At 31.8% G+C, this 18,877-nt stretch overlaps 3 protein-coding genes across 4 annotated transcripts; all 3 read left to right on the plus strand.

Moving 5' to 3' along the window:
• The first annotated feature begins 6,134 nt into the window (after nucleotides 1–6,134).
• On the plus strand, nucleotides 6,135–9,081 carry LOC122592420 (polygalacturonase-like). The gene is made up of 8 exons (XM_043764638.1): nucleotides 6,135–6,380; nucleotides 6,528–6,662; nucleotides 6,833–7,000; nucleotides 7,363–7,383; nucleotides 7,655–7,944; nucleotides 8,275–8,383; nucleotides 8,524–8,640; nucleotides 8,815–9,081. Exons 1-8 carry the CDS (start codon nucleotides 6,141–6,143, stop codon nucleotides 9,079–9,081), a joined length of 1,347 nt encoding a protein of 448 aa, XP_043620573.1. The 5' UTR covers nucleotides 6,135–6,140.
• Nucleotides 9,082–10,515: 1,434 nt separating this feature from the next.
• LOC122592422 (40S ribosomal protein S2-4) lies at nucleotides 10,516–13,094 on the plus strand. The gene is made up of 2 exons (XM_043764639.1): nucleotides 10,516–11,252; nucleotides 12,733–13,094. The coding sequence occupies exons 1-2, from the start codon at nucleotides 10,590–10,592 to the stop codon at nucleotides 12,895–12,897; spliced, it is 828 nt and encodes a 275-aa protein (XP_043620574.1). The 5' UTR covers nucleotides 10,516–10,589; the 3' UTR covers nucleotides 12,898–13,094.
• A 2,071-nt stretch (nucleotides 13,095–15,165) lies between these two features.
• On the plus strand, nucleotides 15,166–17,314 carry LOC122593685. Of its 2 annotated transcripts, none has more exons than XM_043766125.1 (3): nucleotides 15,166–15,327; nucleotides 16,719–16,826; nucleotides 16,925–17,314. In XM_043766125.1, the coding sequence occupies exons 2-3, from the start codon at nucleotides 16,733–16,735 to the stop codon at nucleotides 17,071–17,073; spliced, it is 243 nt and encodes an 80-aa protein (XP_043622060.1). In that variant the 5' UTR covers nucleotides 15,166–15,327; nucleotides 16,719–16,732; the 3' UTR covers nucleotides 17,074–17,314. The 2 variants fall into 2 exon arrangements, with proteins under 2 accessions (XP_043622060.1, XP_043622061.1); XM_043766126.1 differs by having other exon boundaries at nucleotides 16,724–16,826.
• Nucleotides 17,315–18,877: the final 1,563 nt, after the last annotated feature.

Genomic DNA, 18,877 nt, shown 5'->3' on the forward strand with positions numbered 1-18,877 from the left:
TATTAGTAAATTTGGTCCAATTAGGCATCTGAATGTACGTGTTCAAATCAACATTCTTAATTTGTGTTCACTATACCCAGTAAAATTAGTTGCATGCTACATATTTCTCCTTAATATTAATTGGGTAACACCAAATGTCATCAACCATTGACTTGACATCTCTGTAATTTACAACTTCTAATTAATTTTAGACAATATGATTTAATACGATATGTCGTGGAAACTAAGCATCAGTTGTTCAATTGAATTTTATACCTATTCTATCTCACTTTTCGATATCCATTATTCCATTGTAGAAAAAAAAAAAAAAAACACGAAACAACATTAAAAATCCAAACTACAGTTGAAAATCAAAAATTATAAAATAGGGCTATCTCACTCTATACCACGAATATCTTGTTAATATTATGTAATATGGATGAACATGAGACTAGTATTATTCTCGAAAATCCTTGGTACTGATCTCAAACCCAAATCACCCAGTATCAATATGGGATGGGTTCAACTTCAACACGTGCATTTCCCATTTTTCTAAAGTATTTATTGTGTCTCCCATTTCCCAATCCCCAAAACACCAAAAATGAATGTCAGTACCAGGTGAGCAAAAAAACCGTTGATCCGTGCTCAACCCGGAATTGGCCCGAGTCTCTAACGGGCCGGGTCACGGGTTAAGCTTTTGGTGTTTTTGCGGGTCACGGGTTGGATGGATCGGGCTAGGCCCGGTCGGGTGAAGACAAAAACCGAAAAAGTGTGAAGAAAAGCCGTGACCCGCCCGAACTGAACTGACTCGCGTCTTCATGGGCCGGGTCACGGTTCACGTTTTCATGCTCTCGCGGGTCGCTGGTCGGGCCGGGTTTCGACCCGTGCTCATCCCTAGTCAGTCCTATTTGAACTTCGGTACGGCCGGTTGTCGATCGATACTTAGGTTGGAACAGTAGAAAGATGATGTCGGGATCGAGACTTGAGAAAAATTGCTCATCATCCCAATTATGTACGGAGTAATATATATCTCATCTACACAATACATCTCATCATCTTGTATATAACATAGAATTGAATTTAAGATGTGGCATTAGAAAAAGGGAGTGATATTGCAACAACATTAATTATTCATCTACAACAAATGTATAACTTTTATTATACAGGGTACAGCTGTATAGATATTGTTGTAAATTGTTAAATATTGTTGTAACAATATCATTCCCCATTAGAGAGTCATTATGGTATATTAATTTCGGAAGATATAGTGGACAAAATGAAAGAGACAATCTAACCCATATAAACATTATCATTCATGTAGTTGAAAAATTAACATTATAGGATTTCCCTCCAATGATAATAGTCAATCTTATTGATGCATGAATTTGAACGTCTATACTAACTAACTAAAATAGAGTTGCATTTTAAAGGTACGAAGTTTCTTGAAATATAAATACACTAGTCTTAAATCTTAATAATGTGGTGTTCGGATTAACTAACGTAATTCTTATTTATATATATCTACCAAGGGGTGGGTTATTTTGAGAACCATAAAAAAAAAGAACGTGAGAACCAATCTGGGCCACACATCTCATCTTCTTTTTTCTCTCTCATCACTTTCATCCAAATTTTTCAAAACGTTTTATCTCACAAACCGTGCATCGTTAGACGAAAAAAAAACCATGGGTAGTCTTAAAATTTCGTCCTCTTTCATTAGAGATGCGACTTCATATACTTTTGACAAACTTTTAAATTTCAAAAATTTTTTTTTTTCGAAATTTTTTTTTTTACCTGCACATGTGTAGGATGTGTATGATGTATACCCTACACATGTCCTGCACATGTGTAGGATTATCGCTAAAAAAATTTTTTTTAAAAAAATCAAAATTTAAAAGTTTGTCAAAATTATATCAAGTCGCATCTCTAATGAAAGAGCACGAAATTTTAAGACTACCCATGCTTTTTTTTCGTTTAACGATGTACGGTTTGTGAGATAAAACCATTTGAATGAATTGGGTGAAAATGAGGAGAGAGAAAATTAAATATCATCAAGATCAAAATCAATGGCCAGGATTGGTTCTCGCGTTCTTTTTTTTTAAGGGTTCTCAAACTAACTTTCCTCTATCTACCAATATATATATATAACAAGGTGCTAAATTCTTTTATGGAGAAACAAGGACCGTTAGATGAATTCAAACTTTTAATTAGAACCCTTAGATCTAAATAATAGTACCATTACCAAATTTAATATTAAGTAAACACAACATTAGTCCATCTACTTTGGATAATTTACACTTTTTTGTTTTCCATCACTAATTTACAGTTTCCACCATTAATATTTAATCACTAATATTAAGAAAACACAATATTAGTCCTTGTATTTGAAATAATTAAATTTTGTATATTTAATAGATTAAACTCGTATGTTGTGCGAGATAATTGAGAACATAAATATAAAAACAATAATTGATAGTTACATTATTATTCATAGTTATGGTAATATAAAGTACTATCAGATTACGACCGATAAAATTTTTTTTATAGTTTATGAATATATTATATACGCCAAGTATAAAAGTAAGACTAATGAAACATAAATATTTAAATTATAAAAGTCTTTCTCATGATATATAATTATTAAATATAATATAATAAATACTTTTCAAAAAATAAACATAATATAATAAACAATCTTATTTGATAAAAGATAACTATCATTGAATTAATTAAAAAAAAAGTAGTATAATATATATAATCTTTGTACTTATATATAAAATGGAAAATTAAATATTAATAATTAGGATTATGATTAATGATTATGATCAAAATTGATGATAAAGATTGTACATGGCAACATAGATATAACAATTTAAATGGAAAATATGGCACCTCATTAAAAATCTAATGTGACAAAAAAAACTAAAAATGTCATCTATGAAACTATCATCTCTTAGTTACATAAAGAGATTGAATACTTGATATATAATTATAAAAACATAATAAGTTTGAATTTTTCATTACAAGCCTTAAATTTTTTTATTAACTTAGTTTCATTTCGTACGCATATTTAAATTTCAATGCAAGAACAATTACTTTTTATATTTTGACAAAATATTACAAGAAAAAAAAATTAAAAAAAGAGTTATAAAATACGGAAAAATACTAGAACAAAGCACAAAAATATGGAAGTTAAGTTGTCTAATTTATTATTGGATATTAGATTATTCGAACAAAACACATAAAATAAATATGTTATTTTATTAAATAGATACATAATGTAGTTTAAGATTTATAATCGAGTATTTGATTTTATATAAATAAGAAGATAATATGTTTTTTGAAATTTCATTTAAATCACAGGGTAGATCAAAGAGGACCATTTGATCCCGTGTACCGAATTGGTACCTACGAAACCTCAATGTTGAGTTTTTTTGCATCGATGATTAGCTATCATTATCAGTCTTATCCACGACAAGAATTGAACATGCGTCCCTCAAGACAACAGACTCTCAATGATGTCATGGTGGCCAACCCACCTAAATGAGTTGGTTTGAAATTTAATTATAGTAGATAAAGTGTTTTGTTTATATTTACTTTTATATCGTCATTATACAAATATATAACAACCATATTATAGAAAACAGCTACACTAAAGAGCAATTTTGAATATTACTATATTCACCAGTATTAGATGTATTAACATTACATTGTCATTATACCAAAATTTATATATCTTACTAGCCATTTTTGATGCAAATAAAACTTTAAATAACAATACAACTGTATTTCAACATGTTTTATCTATAATTAATAATTATGTTATTCTTAAAACTTATTGTGTTTATTTCGCGTATTTATATTGTCTCGCGTAATATACAGAAAATATAATTTTACTTTTATATATACAAAAATACAATTTTCCTAAATAATTATTAACCAATTGAAATATTTTATTTCATTTAATTAACATTTACTTATGTTGTTGATCCTATCAAATTGAAAAACTTATTATTTGACACTTTTTAATAAGTTATTCATTATATGTTTTTCCTAATAAATCTAGAAGTTGAAATTTAGGGTCTCTTATAAGATTATATTATGAACTTTCAAATCTTAATTATTGTATTATAATTTGCTTTTACATAAGTTATGTTAATTAAAATAAATATTAAAAGTTTAAGATTTTAATTTCCTAAATATTTTAGTTTTTAAATTTGTTACATAAATCCAATATTTGCTTCAAATATTACTAATATTAATAATACAATTCAACCATGATTTTAAAAAAATATTTTGAAAATTTCTAAAAATTTAACTATAAGTACATAATCCGAAACCTCAATATATTGATGTGAAATTAATTTTAAAAATTTCAAAAGGTTAATTATAAACACAAAAAGTAAATTTTCAAAAGGTGAGCTACTGGCAAGGTTTTAAACCTTAAGGAAATCCATCAGGGTATAAATCACACTTTCGAAGTTTGTATGAGTGGATAATTAAGAGGGTTTTCAATAATACTGGGTTTCATCTCAGACATGCGTGGTTCAAATGCTAACTACTTTTGTTTTGTTAAATTTTCTTTATATGTATATTTATATAAACATTAAACTACGTGAAAATTATAAAAATGACTAATATAGTTACACTAATTAAAGAGAATTCAAATCCATATAGAGCTCTTATTTATATTTCGCTAAAAAAATCTGTTTATATTGAATTTCAAACTATCACTTGACATAATAATTTGAAGTGTTACTAATTGTTTATAGAAACATAAAATCATGAAATTTTATGTTTTTTTTTTCTATATAAAGACATACATTAACAACAAGATACTAATTAATTTACAACTTTGGCACCATGATACTAATTAATCTATTTTCAACATCTTTTATATATGGTTGTCAATGTATGATATTATGAAACGATAACTTGTCACTAATTAAATATGTTATCTCGCGTATTACGCGGAACAATAATCTAGTTAATTGTATATATGTGAGTTTATGGGATTGTTTATGCATGTTTTTATACTGAGGTACGTATGATGTATATCGTATGTAATGCATTATTTAATTTGATTTAAGTTGCAATATAATCAATTAATCATTGTTTACTACATTAAACAACGTACTTGCATTATTTTCACGATATATATGCTGTTCGTAAATATTTTTGGGACATTTGACCGTTGGCCAAACAGTATAATTAAGGGTGAGCTATCAACCAAAACTCTTACTCCCAAATTTGTATTTTTTAAATTTTCAAAGTCAAATATTATAAACTTTGAACATAAATATTTTTGTTTGTGTTATATAAAATTTGATGAAAGTTATATAAATAAATTATGTTTTAGATGTATATTTCACATCAACTATTATATAACACAAATAAAAATATTTATAGTCAAAATTGATTAAGCTTAACACTAAAATGTTAAACGTGAACAAATTTAGTAAGGCCGGTGCTTATAGCACCTTCTCCCGAGCGTCCTCGCAAGCCCAAGACGCGGACGACTATAGGCTGTGATCTTCCTTGCGTGAGCGTCCTTCCACCAATTCTTCCCCAAGAAGTTGCAAGACGTCCAAGGTGGGTCCTTTTATCTCTTTTTTTTTTGGTTTTATATATATGTGTAGGGTATATATAGGTGTATTTGTGTGTGTGATATAAATTATATTTAATTGATGATGTAGTGAAAAAATTCTGAAGAAGCTGTCCTTATAGACAATGAGTGTCCTGAGAGGAGTCCTGGGTTATGTGATGCTGATATGGCAGAGAAGAAGCTGGAGAACGGTCCTCAGGCCTAAGGCATATGGAGTATTAAATTTAAATTTCCAAGAAAAGAAATACACGAGCCATAAACAACCCCATGTACAACCCCAGCTCCAGCTCTACTTCTTTAGTTCTATATATAAATTCAAACCTACAATCATGTATCGTACTGCCATAATATATTCTCTCATATAATTCACCTCTTGTTCACTAAATTCAAAAACTACCATCATTAATTTTCATACTTGCTAGCTACTATACTACTATATTGTCCCATAAACATATATACTTAGTATTGATTTGTATATCAATTACCAATATATACAATGGCTAATTCGCAGAGATACGTCGCATTATTAATTCTGTCTTTGATACTGGTCCTTTTCCTTATGATGATCTCATGGTGCACAATTGGTTACCATGAAGATTATTCTGTTCCCCACTATAAATCTACAGGAGGGTTTTCTAGAGCATATGATTGGTATATGAAAGCCGTAAAAGATTTCATCACGTTTCAAGATGTTGACGACGACGTTATTGATAACTTAGCTAATCTATCTTCAACTACTAAAACATTTGATGTGGATTCTTATGGTGCTAAAGGTGACGGCAAAAAAGATGATACAAAGGTAATTAAACATGCATATATATATAATGATTATCTTATAATTCATTCCGATCGACATGGATATAAAATGTATGTGTTAATTAAGAACTTCTTATACATATATATATGCATCATATGTGTGTGTTGAATAATTGGTTAATCTAATTAGGCATTCAAGAAGGCATGGAAAGAAGCGTGTGCATCCACAACAACATCAATATTTAGTGTAGCCAAAAACAAGACATACCTTGTAACGCCAATTAAGTTTGAAGGTCCTTGCAAAGCTTCTTCCATAACTATGCAGGTCGATCGGTCAGCCTAGCTTACAAATATAATATATATTCATGCATGCATGTCTCCTCCGATCGATTTACACATACATGTTTTTTTTATACTACTTATTATTTGCATATATATATGCCCAAATTCACATTGTATATTTACAATACAAGCTTTTAGCATCAACTACTGCAGATATCAGGAACCATTTTAGCATCAACGAAAGAATCGAAATATAAGAAAGATGAAAAGCATTGGCTTAGAGTGGATAAAGTTGAAAACCTAGTGATTGACGGAGGTGGAGTCATTGACGGCAATGGGGACGTTTGGTGGAAGAATTCTTGCAAAGTCGACAAGTCGCTTGTAAGTACTCGCTAGCTAGCTAGTAATTTTAATTTACTCGCACGTACATTTCATTTAGCAAAAGAGTTTTATTTTTTTATATATATATACCGTTCGTTCGATCGATCTCTGTTGTATCACTACGTATTTTTCTTGAAAACACTCGAATGAAATGGTTACGTAAAAACGGTTCAAGAACACCAAAAATGATCAAATACTATGGCCCAGAAACGATGAAAAACCGATTGGGCCACAATTTGGAAAAGTCTGTTCTGTATCAGGGGTAAAAAGGGTAGCTACTTTTTTATTACTCGTAATTTTTTTTGGTTATCCAATACTAACCGACTATACTTTTTTTTTTTGTCATAAACAAATATGTGCAGCCCTGCAAGGATGCTCCAACGGTAAGTTTATCATCTATTTCAATTTCAATTTCAATTCATCATTTGTGATTTTTCTTGCAAACCTTTTCACTAGTTGTCTTCATATTAATTGATTTATTTTGAAAAGATCGATTAATTTATATATAATTTCCATATATGTTCACAAAGTAAACGAAACATGAATGGGATTGTTTCGTACCATTTAAACCAAAAACGCCCTACCTAACTCGTAGTAGTGTACTATGCTAGCTGCCGCACAAAAGTAACGACAACTCTTTGTTGCCAATGGCAGGCCTTAACGTTATATAAGTGCACGACATTAACAGTGAAGAATTTGAATATTCAAAATGCACAACAAATGCACATTTCTTTCGACAATTGTGACGACGTCCAAGTTTCAAAGATTCAAATTACTGCGCCGGAAGATAGCCCCAACACCGATGGAATTCATGTCACTCACACTCAAAACATCAAAATATCTGACTCCGTTATAGGAACAGGAGATGATTGTATTTCAATTGTGAGTGGATCCACAAATGTTCAAGCTACTGGGATCACATGTGGACCTGGTCATGGTATTAGGTACGTTTTTGTCGCATAATTATTTTTTTTCCGAATTCAATCAGTATATATGGTTTCTTTTTTTTTTTTTTACACACACGCACACGAAGTATTACTCGTGTATTCGTACAATTTATAACCATTATAATACGGAGTACTATAATTTGCTATTTTATTATGAACTTATGAGTCATATTACATGTTAATTAAATGATTACTACCATTGTTAAATAAATACTCGATATTTAGCATACCGATTGGACTTACTTGATTTGATCTGTTACATATATATATATACGCTGATTAATAATATGATCGATCTAATGGGTGATTAATTGTTGATTTAATTAGTATTGGGAGCCTTGGGTCCAAAAATTCAGAAGCTCATGTTTCGGATATTACAGTTGACGGGGCTACACTTACGGGGACAACAAATGGTGTTAGAATCAAAACTTGGCAGGTATACAATACAAGAACATCTTACTCGATCAATTGTTTTTATTTTTATTGTGTTATTAATATTTTATTAGACAAGAACTAGCTTGTGATTATTTTACAAGATATGTTACTCCGAAATAATGTTACGATTGTTAATTACAGGGAGGTTCAGGAAATGCGACCAATATCACATTTAAGAATATCAGCATGAAGAATGTGTCGAACCCTGTCATTATAGATCAAAATTATTGTGATCAAGATTCACCTTGCAAAGAACAGGTCATGATTTTCAAATATCTCTTATATACAACAATAAATTAATAAATATATTCCACAACTAACCGTTTTGATAAACAAGATACTTCCAATTTGAAAATATGTTCAATGAGTTACATATATATACCAAATGTTTGTTTTATTATTTTTTTTTTCCTAACGAAATAAAGATTCCAGGATTCAGCCGTCGATATAATAGACGTGACTTACCAAAATATTACTGGAACAAGCGCAGATAAAGAAGCAATAACATTTGATTGTAGCAAAAATCAGCCATGTCAAGGGATCGTGTTACAAGACATAAACCTCACTCGAGAAAGCGGTGGGAAGACTAAAGCCGTCTGCAACAACGTCGATTTGACTTATAAAGGAACTGTCACCCCTAAATGCCCAAACAATATTGTTCAAGAACGACCAACATTCGGGACTTCTAGCTACTACTGATTACTAACTTAGATAATTATTTAGCTAGCTAGCTAGTACATGCATAGTACAAAAAACATTGTTATCACTATTACTATATCACTACAAATCATATTGCATTTCTTCACACTTTTAGTTAAGTTTGAACAAATTAAAAATTTTGTCACGCTTTTTAGTGTGTAGAAAAATATTGAAAAAAAAGTGTGTGAAAATTTCTCCACACTAAAAAGTGTGTACATATAAAAGTTCACACTTTTTAGTGTGAACTTTCATAATTAATTTGTCACACCCCGTTTGTCCACGGTAACTAAAAAAGTTACTGTGAATAAATGTGGTGTGACAAAATAATTATGAAAGTTCACACTAAAAAGTGTAAACTTTTATTTCCACACACTTTTTAGTGTGTAGAAATGTCCATCCACTTTTAACTCAATATATTTCTACTCACTAAAAAGCGTGACAAAATTTTTAATTTGTTCACACTCATCTAAAAGTGTGAACAAATGCAATATTGTTTATAGTGTATTTTATGTGTATCATATATATTGGTTCGACCAAGTTAGTATATACTTTCATCAATGGTTCAATGTAATTTGATATTCATTCGAGACCAACCAATCGACGTTCGAGTTATTATTAATTTAGTTTATTCTCTACACAATATATACACATCATTATTATTACTACTATTGTTACTAGATTTTAATCACGTTTATACACACGAATAAGTAAACATTATTATATCGAATGTCTTAATAATGTAACATATAATGATATTTTTTTGGTCTATATATCCATAGAAATTATAAGTTAACATATACAGTAATTTTTAATTTAATCTTGTACATATTGACGATGTAAACTGTATGACATGATACTTTCAAAACTTTCATATAACTTGATACTTTTAATTAAAACACTTTGGCTCACATATCTATCTATCTATTATAGATAGAGGCTCGACACAGTGGTACTTTTTTGAAAATTCTATGGGGGTGTTCGGTATTGCGATTACAAAACAAAATCTATGTTTCAAAAAACATGAAGGTACATGGTTCTTCAAAACTTCGTTTTCATAGCCGATAATCATTTTTTCATACAAACACTATTTTAGATTATTTGTGTTTTACAAACGCAATAATCACATTATAATGCAATACCAAACACCCTCTATCTAATTGATCATTTAATACGGCATCATATTGTTCACACAGGGTGGGTCGATGGGTATCCAATTGTGGTACCGGGGCTAGGGTCCTATTACCCTTTTTAATTGATCATTTAATAAGTATTTATGAAAGGTTTTTGTTTTTCTTCGTATAAAACGAAACAATATATGGGCCGATTCAATGTTGAAAACAAAAATATACAGGCCTAGTAAAAAGCCCAATAATCGAACCCTAGCCATTTTGTGCTATACATATAAATCTACATATATCTCTCATAATAGGGTTTCACTGCGCCTCTAAATCTCACATCACTCTCTTTTCTGCAATCTGCAAAAAACCAAACCAAATCAATCCAAAATCATGGCTGAGAGAGGCGGAGAACGCGGCGCATTCTCTCGTGGGTTCGCCGCAGAACGTGGCGGTCGAGGTCGTGGAGACCGTGGCCGAGGCCGTCGTCGTGGCGGCCGTCGTGAAACCGAAGAAGAGAAATGGGTTCCGGTTACCAAACTTGGTCGGTTGGTAAAAGACGGTAAAATATCAAAACTTGAAGAAATTTACCTTCACTCTTTACCCATCAAAGAACACCAAATCATTGACCAAATCCTTCCGGGTCTAAAAGACGAAGTGATGAAAATCATGCCGGTTCAGAAACAAACCCGAGCCGGACAACGAACCCGGTTCAAGGCGTTTGTGGTTGTTGGTGATTCAAATGGACATGTTGGGTTAGGTGTTAAGTGTTCCAAGGAAGTGGCGACTGCAATTAGGGGTGCGATTATTTTGGCTAAATTGTCGGTAATTCCGGTCAGGAGAGGTTACTGGGGGAACAAGATCGGAAAAGTGCATACTGTTCCGACTAAGGTGACCGGGAAATGTGGGTCAGTGACTGTTAGGCTTGTGCCTGCTCCTCGTGGTGCTGGGATTGTGGCGGCTCGTGTGCCGAAAAAGGTGCTTCAGTTTGCTGGGATTGATGATGTGTTTACTTCTTCCCGTGGATCTACTAAGACACTTGGCAACTTTGTTAAGGTTTGGTTTTGTTTATATATTTTTGTTTACATAATATGTAATTATATTTGTACGTATATATTGTGTCTGCATATTATGTTAAGGATAGTTGTTAGATAGTGGATGGTAATGTGATATTATTTGAAATGAGTTTTGCTTGATTTTTATATATGTATTTTTGGAAAATGGTGTGTCTGCAATTCTGCATAGTTAGATGTTGAATATTTTTTGTGATTGTTATGGATGCTAGTTATAGTTTTATATTGGATAAAAACGTGATAAATTTTGAAATAAATTGTCATGATTGTTATACCTTATTATAGTTGCTTACATGATGTTTTTTTGTGGTCATTGATGTAAGTTTTTTTGTATAGTTTGAGCTATGTTGATTGCTTATCTTGTGTCTAGTCCGAACTGGATACTTGCATGATGAGACAGTTTACTGTATTTTACACTTTTTAAAGTAATGGAATATATGGTTATGCGTTGGATTTTAGTAATGAAGATGTTTGGACGCTTTTTTCTTTAACTTGAGTGTTGAGGACTTGTGAATGCAGAATCTTGTAGTATAGTAGTATACTAGTATGTGTGTTTAAGATTTGCAAGTTCAATTATTAATTCTAAGTTTATGTATGGGTAATTCAGTACATGAATCCTTTTCTTAATGATCTAGTTATGTTTTGATTAAATAGAAACGTATTGGAATAGCCGTTTTAAGTTTGATTATATATTATTGAATGTTATCTGATCAGATGTATATGTGATCAACTAGTCTACTTTATGGTCTTCAGATATCTTGTATCTTTATATATAGGACTTGTTAATCAGAAGTGACATTGTGTGGTATACTAGTTTAGTTTGAATTTTTTTAAGGTTTGCCGATGCTATTCTATTTATAAGTATACTTGTCTGTAATTCACTAGATTGTTTTACTAAATTTAGTTAGAGTGGTTGTTGTCTGTCATTATTCCGAGTATTTTTCCCAACATTTATATGAACATATCTATGTTAAATAAACTAATATAGTAATATCTCTTATGGTCTATTGAGATAGCTTATCTTCAGTGTTGTAAATTTCGGTTATCTTGGCTGATATATCGGCAAGATATCGGATATTGGCTTACTATCGAGACGATACATCCCTGATATATCGCTTCTCAGTGGTTGACTGAGAAGATACGGAAAAGAGATATTTACAACCTTGCTTATCCTCCACACAGTATCACATATGGCAGACTGCTTTTGACTGCTCCCTGGAAACATGTGGTTTCAGCTTATGATTAGTTCATTGTTCATTATTTCTTAGGTCAATAATCTTCATGTAAAAGCCAGTGTTAATCATTCATGCTTCCATTCTCTTTATTGTTGCATTTTTTGTTTGTTTGAGACCCCAAAATCTGTATCGAACATGTTTGAGTCAATGATAGCATATGGCATGCTTAGGTCGTTAAATTTTTTATCTTTGAAATTACAGACTGAATTGAAACTTCCCATTTTGCAGGCTACATTTGACTGCTTGCTGAAGACTTATGGATTTCTTACTCCAGACTTCTGGAGAGAGACCAGGTTCAGCAAATCTCCCTTCCAAGAGCATACTGATTTGCTTCAAAAGCCCACCACAAAGGCAATCACTTACACTGAAGAGGCTGTTGATATTGCTGCTTAATATCATCTAGCATTTGGGAGGAGAAGATGTTATGTTGTTAGGACATTTTGATATAGATTACCAGTTGCTTTTAAACTTTTAATGTTTGAGTGATACTTATTTTGTCCTTGGCATCGTGGCACAATCAGATTTTGATGTTATGGTTGTTTTCTAGACTGGTTTTTATGTTATAAATGTTTTGTGGATCATTAGACCCATATTGCTGCTGCTAGTGTTTTTTGACCATCGTTTTGGAAATTGTTACTACTTTGTCATGCATACTCTGATAATCATTAATTTGCAACTTGCAACTATGCTTGCTTATGCATATTGGTTTGGAAGTTTAGCAACAGGAAAATAAGCAATTTTTTATCTGAAGTGTTATCTATAAGTCTAGTGTTATGGAATTGTAGTTGGTACGTCGAAGCATGATGTGCTTAATCAAAATATTTTAGCATATGCTCCTTGGGAAATTTTGATGGATTGAGAACTCTGAGACTGCTTATACACTAAATTAGTTTTTACAGGTTATGATTATGAATATCATCATCTATAGCTTTAGGGCTTCAGTATCATTTCTATATCTTTGTAGTGTGTAAGCTGATGCCATTGAAAATTTTACAATTATCACATGATTTTGCTTATAATTATGTTGCTTGTTTTGTTCGATCTTCATCACTGGTTCATTTTAGCTTTATGAATTATGATATTCAGTAAATAACATGTATTTACAGCGCGTTCCTTGTGAAATTAAGAATGTTCTGCCTTCAACAAAGTTTTTCAGATGAGCTAACAGAGGAATTAGTTGTCTTTAATCGCTGTTTAAAGACACAATTTAGCAGCTTAAATGGGGTATGCTATTTAAATGCTTGTCTAGAAGAAAAACAATACTGAGAGATATAAGTCTATGCTATTTAAATGCTTGTGTAGATGAAAAACAATACTGAGAGATATAAGTCCGTTAATAAATGGCTAAACAAAATTCGTTTTTGTGTAAAAATAAACTATCGTATTTAAATCAACATTTTAATTGCAGGTGGTAAACATGATTAGCGAGGTGTTGAAGAATTTGTGTAATAAAGAGTATGGATTCCTATGACTAATTATCAATTAAGTATCATTTGATCAATTTGTGTAATTAAGAGAATGGGTTCCCATGACTAATTTTCAAATAAGTATCCCGTTCAAAAAATAAATAAACTATCGAATAAGTATCAATTGATCATCCTATTCACACGATCATAAAACGATGTCATTTTTACAATAGAAAACTATCAGAACATGACTTTTACTAACAATATTTCTGTCCTTACCTGTGACTATTAATTTTAAACATATAAATTAGTTATTAAAAAAAAACACATGGACCGATCCTTACCCCACTTCCCCACATTTTATTCTCGTCTTGGTGAGAACTTCAAACCCAAAACTTGTCTAGAACATGGGTCATGCCAACCAATGGTGAACACAATGTAGAATGAGGGTGGTCAGTGGTCACCATTCTATCCACAACTTAGTTTTGTTAAAAATGAAGTGAATTAGGCCTCTAAAAAAAAGGAGTTGGTCTAAACAAATTAAAGAAAAAAAAGAACGAATTTGTTATGATGGGGTAAAATAATGTCTGGAATGCTGGTGGCGACTGAGGATACAATAGGGGGTGGTAAATCTTTTTTCCAACTAGCATGATACTCATGCATAACAGCAGATGAACACGTCGTGGTTGAGTACGACGCTCCTTGATAATTTATTGGTTGCGATATATAAAAGATATATACTCAAGTGTTACAATTACAAATGTTTTACATTCAATAAAACTACCAAGGAAGCCATCGAAAAATAAAATAGATAATTAATAATATCTACTTCTAATAGAAATTGCAACTTTTCTGCCCAAATTTTACATGTTAACATTTTGACTTCTTTAGTGATACACATCTCTTTTTTCTCTCACACCCAACACACTAATGTGCAAACAAACCATTTGTTATATGGTTTTTTATTAGTCTATCGTAATGTACTAATATTACAACATACTGTACAAATAGATGATGCATGAATGTGGTAGATTAATAACAATCTATGGTACTAATATCATTACCCAACTCCTCATCAAAATAAAAATAGATTTATTTTTTTAAATAAAAGTTAACGTTAGTTGCATTCAAACAAAGTTTTCAACACAATAAAAAAAGTTATTTTAAAAATTTTTAAAAATTCTTCTCAAACATGCTCTACTCGTAAGAAATATTTGGGTGTTGATTTAGTTAAAAGAAAAATTTTCCAAATCAAGGGGCATCCATTCAGAATTTGTGACTTTGTGTGGGACTTGACATAAAAATAGAATTGATAGAAGAACCCCAAAACTTCGATAACATTCTTTCATTTCATTTCGTTCCGCTTCTCTTTTTTCTATTCATCAATCAATTCACAAGTAAAAGTGTGTAGCAACAGGTATATTTCAATCCATTTATTCTTTTTTCTGTCTGTTTACTACTTTATTATTATTATTATTTTGTTAGTATATTATATTAAATCAAATTGCATTTTATAATTTAAATATATCTCTTGTAGCAATTGATTCATCTAACACCCTCTCATTTGCTTTTTGCTTTTTATTATTGTTTTCCTTTCTATAAGAGCGTTTTGATTGAGATTCTTTTTCTGGGGGGTTTATTGGCTTATTAAAATTTCAAGAAGAAAAGAAAAGAAAAAAAAAAAAGTTAGCTTATTTCTTTTGGTTTATGAGCTAAAGAAGAAAATAGTGAAAATAAAAGTATTGGCTTTTTTGGAATTTCAATAAGCTGATAAGTCAAATATCCTGCCTAAATAATACCTTAAGATTGCTTCTGGAAAGGATCTTTTCGATATGGATCAACGGCCCGACTGCGTAAGGTGTTATTTCATAGTTATGCTGGATAACACTGTGTTTTTTTTTTATAACGACATGATTCGTTAAGCAAGATGCAGTTTTTTTTTAAGCTTGGACACAAAATAGTATAGCGACGATGACTCGATGAGGATGTAAATTGGACAAACACATGGTTATTATGTGCTTTAGTTGTCTAGTGACCTAATCTTACTAATTACTGATTAGAGTTGTCGACTTAGGCTCATGCATGTGTTGTCGACCTGTCGTGGCCTTACAGACCAACCTTTATGCAACAACAGCCTCCACAACACTTCGACACTTGGCTCGGACTGCTTCTGAGCTAACTTAAGTACAAAATGGACACAAGAATAAAGGAAACAAATGCTGTTACTGACGTATTGCGATAATAATTACACTGGTTTTCACGTTGAAGACTTGATTTAGATTGCCACTTTGTTCACAAAAAAACTTTGGTCCCTTTTATGACCTATTACTTCATTTGAGGTCTTATAAGAGTATTAACTTTGCAAATCCTGACAATGCCTCATTCAATATCACAATCAAGTAGCATGATTGAGATATATACTCCAACTTGAAAAGTGTCGCATGAAGTCATGACGTATATCGTGTTTATGTTTTGCCCATGTAACCTTTACATACGTGTGCCTTTTTTTTCTAAATTTTGCTATAATGAGTTAAATGATTATCCCCTAGATAGATTTTCATATCACAATGATTTACCTCTTAAATTGAATCATCAACTCATATCGTTCCTAATGCGGATGATTCTCAAGTTGTAGATATTGTCATATAGCCTTAAATTGCATTAGCAACTCATATCGTCCCAAAATGAGGATGTTATTGTTCTAATAAGAAGATTTGTTTCAATGTAGCTCCATTAGAACCACAAATACATATTTTCGGTTTCTTGTTTTACAAGCTGTGTTATTGACACTAATTATTTTCTTTACAGTACAGTTTGAAGAAATGACAGGAGCCAAGATTGTTGGTTCTGTTGCAGGAGCATTTGTACTGGCATTTGCATGTGACCACATTATTGCTGACAAGAAGATTTTTGGAGGTAAGGATATATATAGATTTTGGGACATTATCGGCCCTTCATCTAGATTGTGGGCTCTTTTAAGTTTAATAATAACTGGTGCTGTGTATGGTGTGTAGGCACCACCCCTTCAACAGTTTCAAACAAGGAGTGGTGGGAAGAGACTGACAAAAAGTTCCAGGCATGGCCTCGCACCGCCGGTCCTCCAGTGGTCATGAACCCAATAAGTCGTCAAAACTTCATTGTCAAGTCCCGAGCCGAGTCCTAAACGCTGCAAGTCTGCAACTGCTCAACAATAATTGAATTTCAGCCATGAGGTGAACCTTGTCCTTTTGTTTTTGTTCTCCAACACAAGTAAGTATGAGCATAATTTCATGGGAGACCATCTTGTAGACTATGTGGTGGTTTGTACCGTTTTTGTGTTGCTTGTTCAATCTTTGAAGTTGTGTGGTTCGGATCTTGTAGATTTCTGCTATATTTGAACAGTAAGGTTGTATTTCATGTTTTTATCTTGGGTTTAGATTTTGAAATCCTGCCTAATGACGGCGACCTTCCTTTTCTGTTTAATGATATAACTAAAATATTTGCATTTTGTGGTTCATCTGTGGAAAAAGACTTGTTCATCTAAAATTTAACCTAGTTATCCTACCAATACAATAGAATCATTAAATGGGGTCATGTGGATTCCACTTCTTTCCTGTCTTCTTCCCTTTATTGATTATGTCAAGTTTTGCGATCTTGTTATTAGAACTTAGAAGGATAAGTTAGGATGTCATATGATCACTCTTTGTGTATAGTGCTAGAAGATAATATGATCTGGTAGTGAATCCAACCACTATAGATAGTACAAAAAAGTAGACAGGATTTATAAACTATCGAATATATGCTTGCATGATCACAGTTTTTGTGGAACCGTAAGCTCTTGCTTTGACTAGATTTCTAGGTACTGCTGTACTGGTCTTGTGTAGCTGCAGTTGCGCATCTTAATGTTATCTGCAAGTATGGTTAAACTTTTTTGATTATGCATTTTTCTGATATACGTTGTTTGTAATTGAAAGCATAAAATGTCTGTATTCCAACATTTGTGACAAGTTATGAACTATTTCAAGTTTAGGTCCTCAAACTTCATCAAGTTTGAGAACCGTTTACTGTTCCTGGAGATAAACAAACCACAAAGCAAATTTTATCTTTGTTCAATTGTTTTAATTTTGTGTATTATTTAAGTGTCATGCTTTTCTCGTAATTTACTTGGATAAGTTTCTAATGATATCACTGGCTAGGAGCCTTCATATGAGGTTCTAGGTTAATACGGATGTTCATGGTGGGTTAGTTGGGTATTGGCTGACTACCAATTAACTAGACACCAAAATTTTGATCACCCCATCAGAACTGCCCGACTTAGTGGGCGTAGGTTATTTGATCAGGCTTCAAATTACTGGGTAAGAGGAAGTTTAATTTTGGATGTAGGTTATTTCCATAATTGGATTATCCCTGAATATAAATTGAAATCAATGGGCTCTGATATGGATATTGGTTATTCGGATAATTAGTTTTAAGTTTTGCTGTTTCAAACAATCGGGTAATTATTTGGAATTTTGGATCAAGCTTTAAAGAGGTCAATCTAATAAATTATTATGTATGAATCACCTAACATGCTAAACATGGTCCTTAGGATTGTGTTTAGCATATTATCACTTATTGATTAAAGACCAAAATGAGTCTAAGTACACAAGATTTAGTTAAAAAAAGACGAGCATGGTACCCGCTAGATGTTGTGGCGGTGGTGTGGACGGCGGTCTAGTGGTGTTGGTGATGTTACTATTGGTGGTGGTGAAGGTGTCAAATGATGTAGGTTGATGTGAAGATAATAGTGAAATATTTTAGAAGATAGAGCAAATTTGGTAGTTTATAAAAACTCTTTTCATAGTGAGTGTTTATTAAGGGTAATTTAGTAATTTTGTATGTAACTATTGTGTAACACTTTCCAAAATTGGGGGGTATGATGTGTGCTAATCGCACAACGAAAGGGTCCCTCAATGAGCGGATCTTAAATAACCTACCAAGGCTCAAAC

Source organism: Erigeron canadensis, chromosome 3 (assembly GCF_010389155.1).
Source record: "Erigeron canadensis isolate Cc75 chromosome 3, C_canadensis_v1, whole genome shotgun sequence".
In the NCBI taxonomy this organism is placed as follows: domain Eukaryota; kingdom Viridiplantae; phylum Streptophyta; class Magnoliopsida; order Asterales; family Asteraceae; genus Erigeron; species Erigeron canadensis.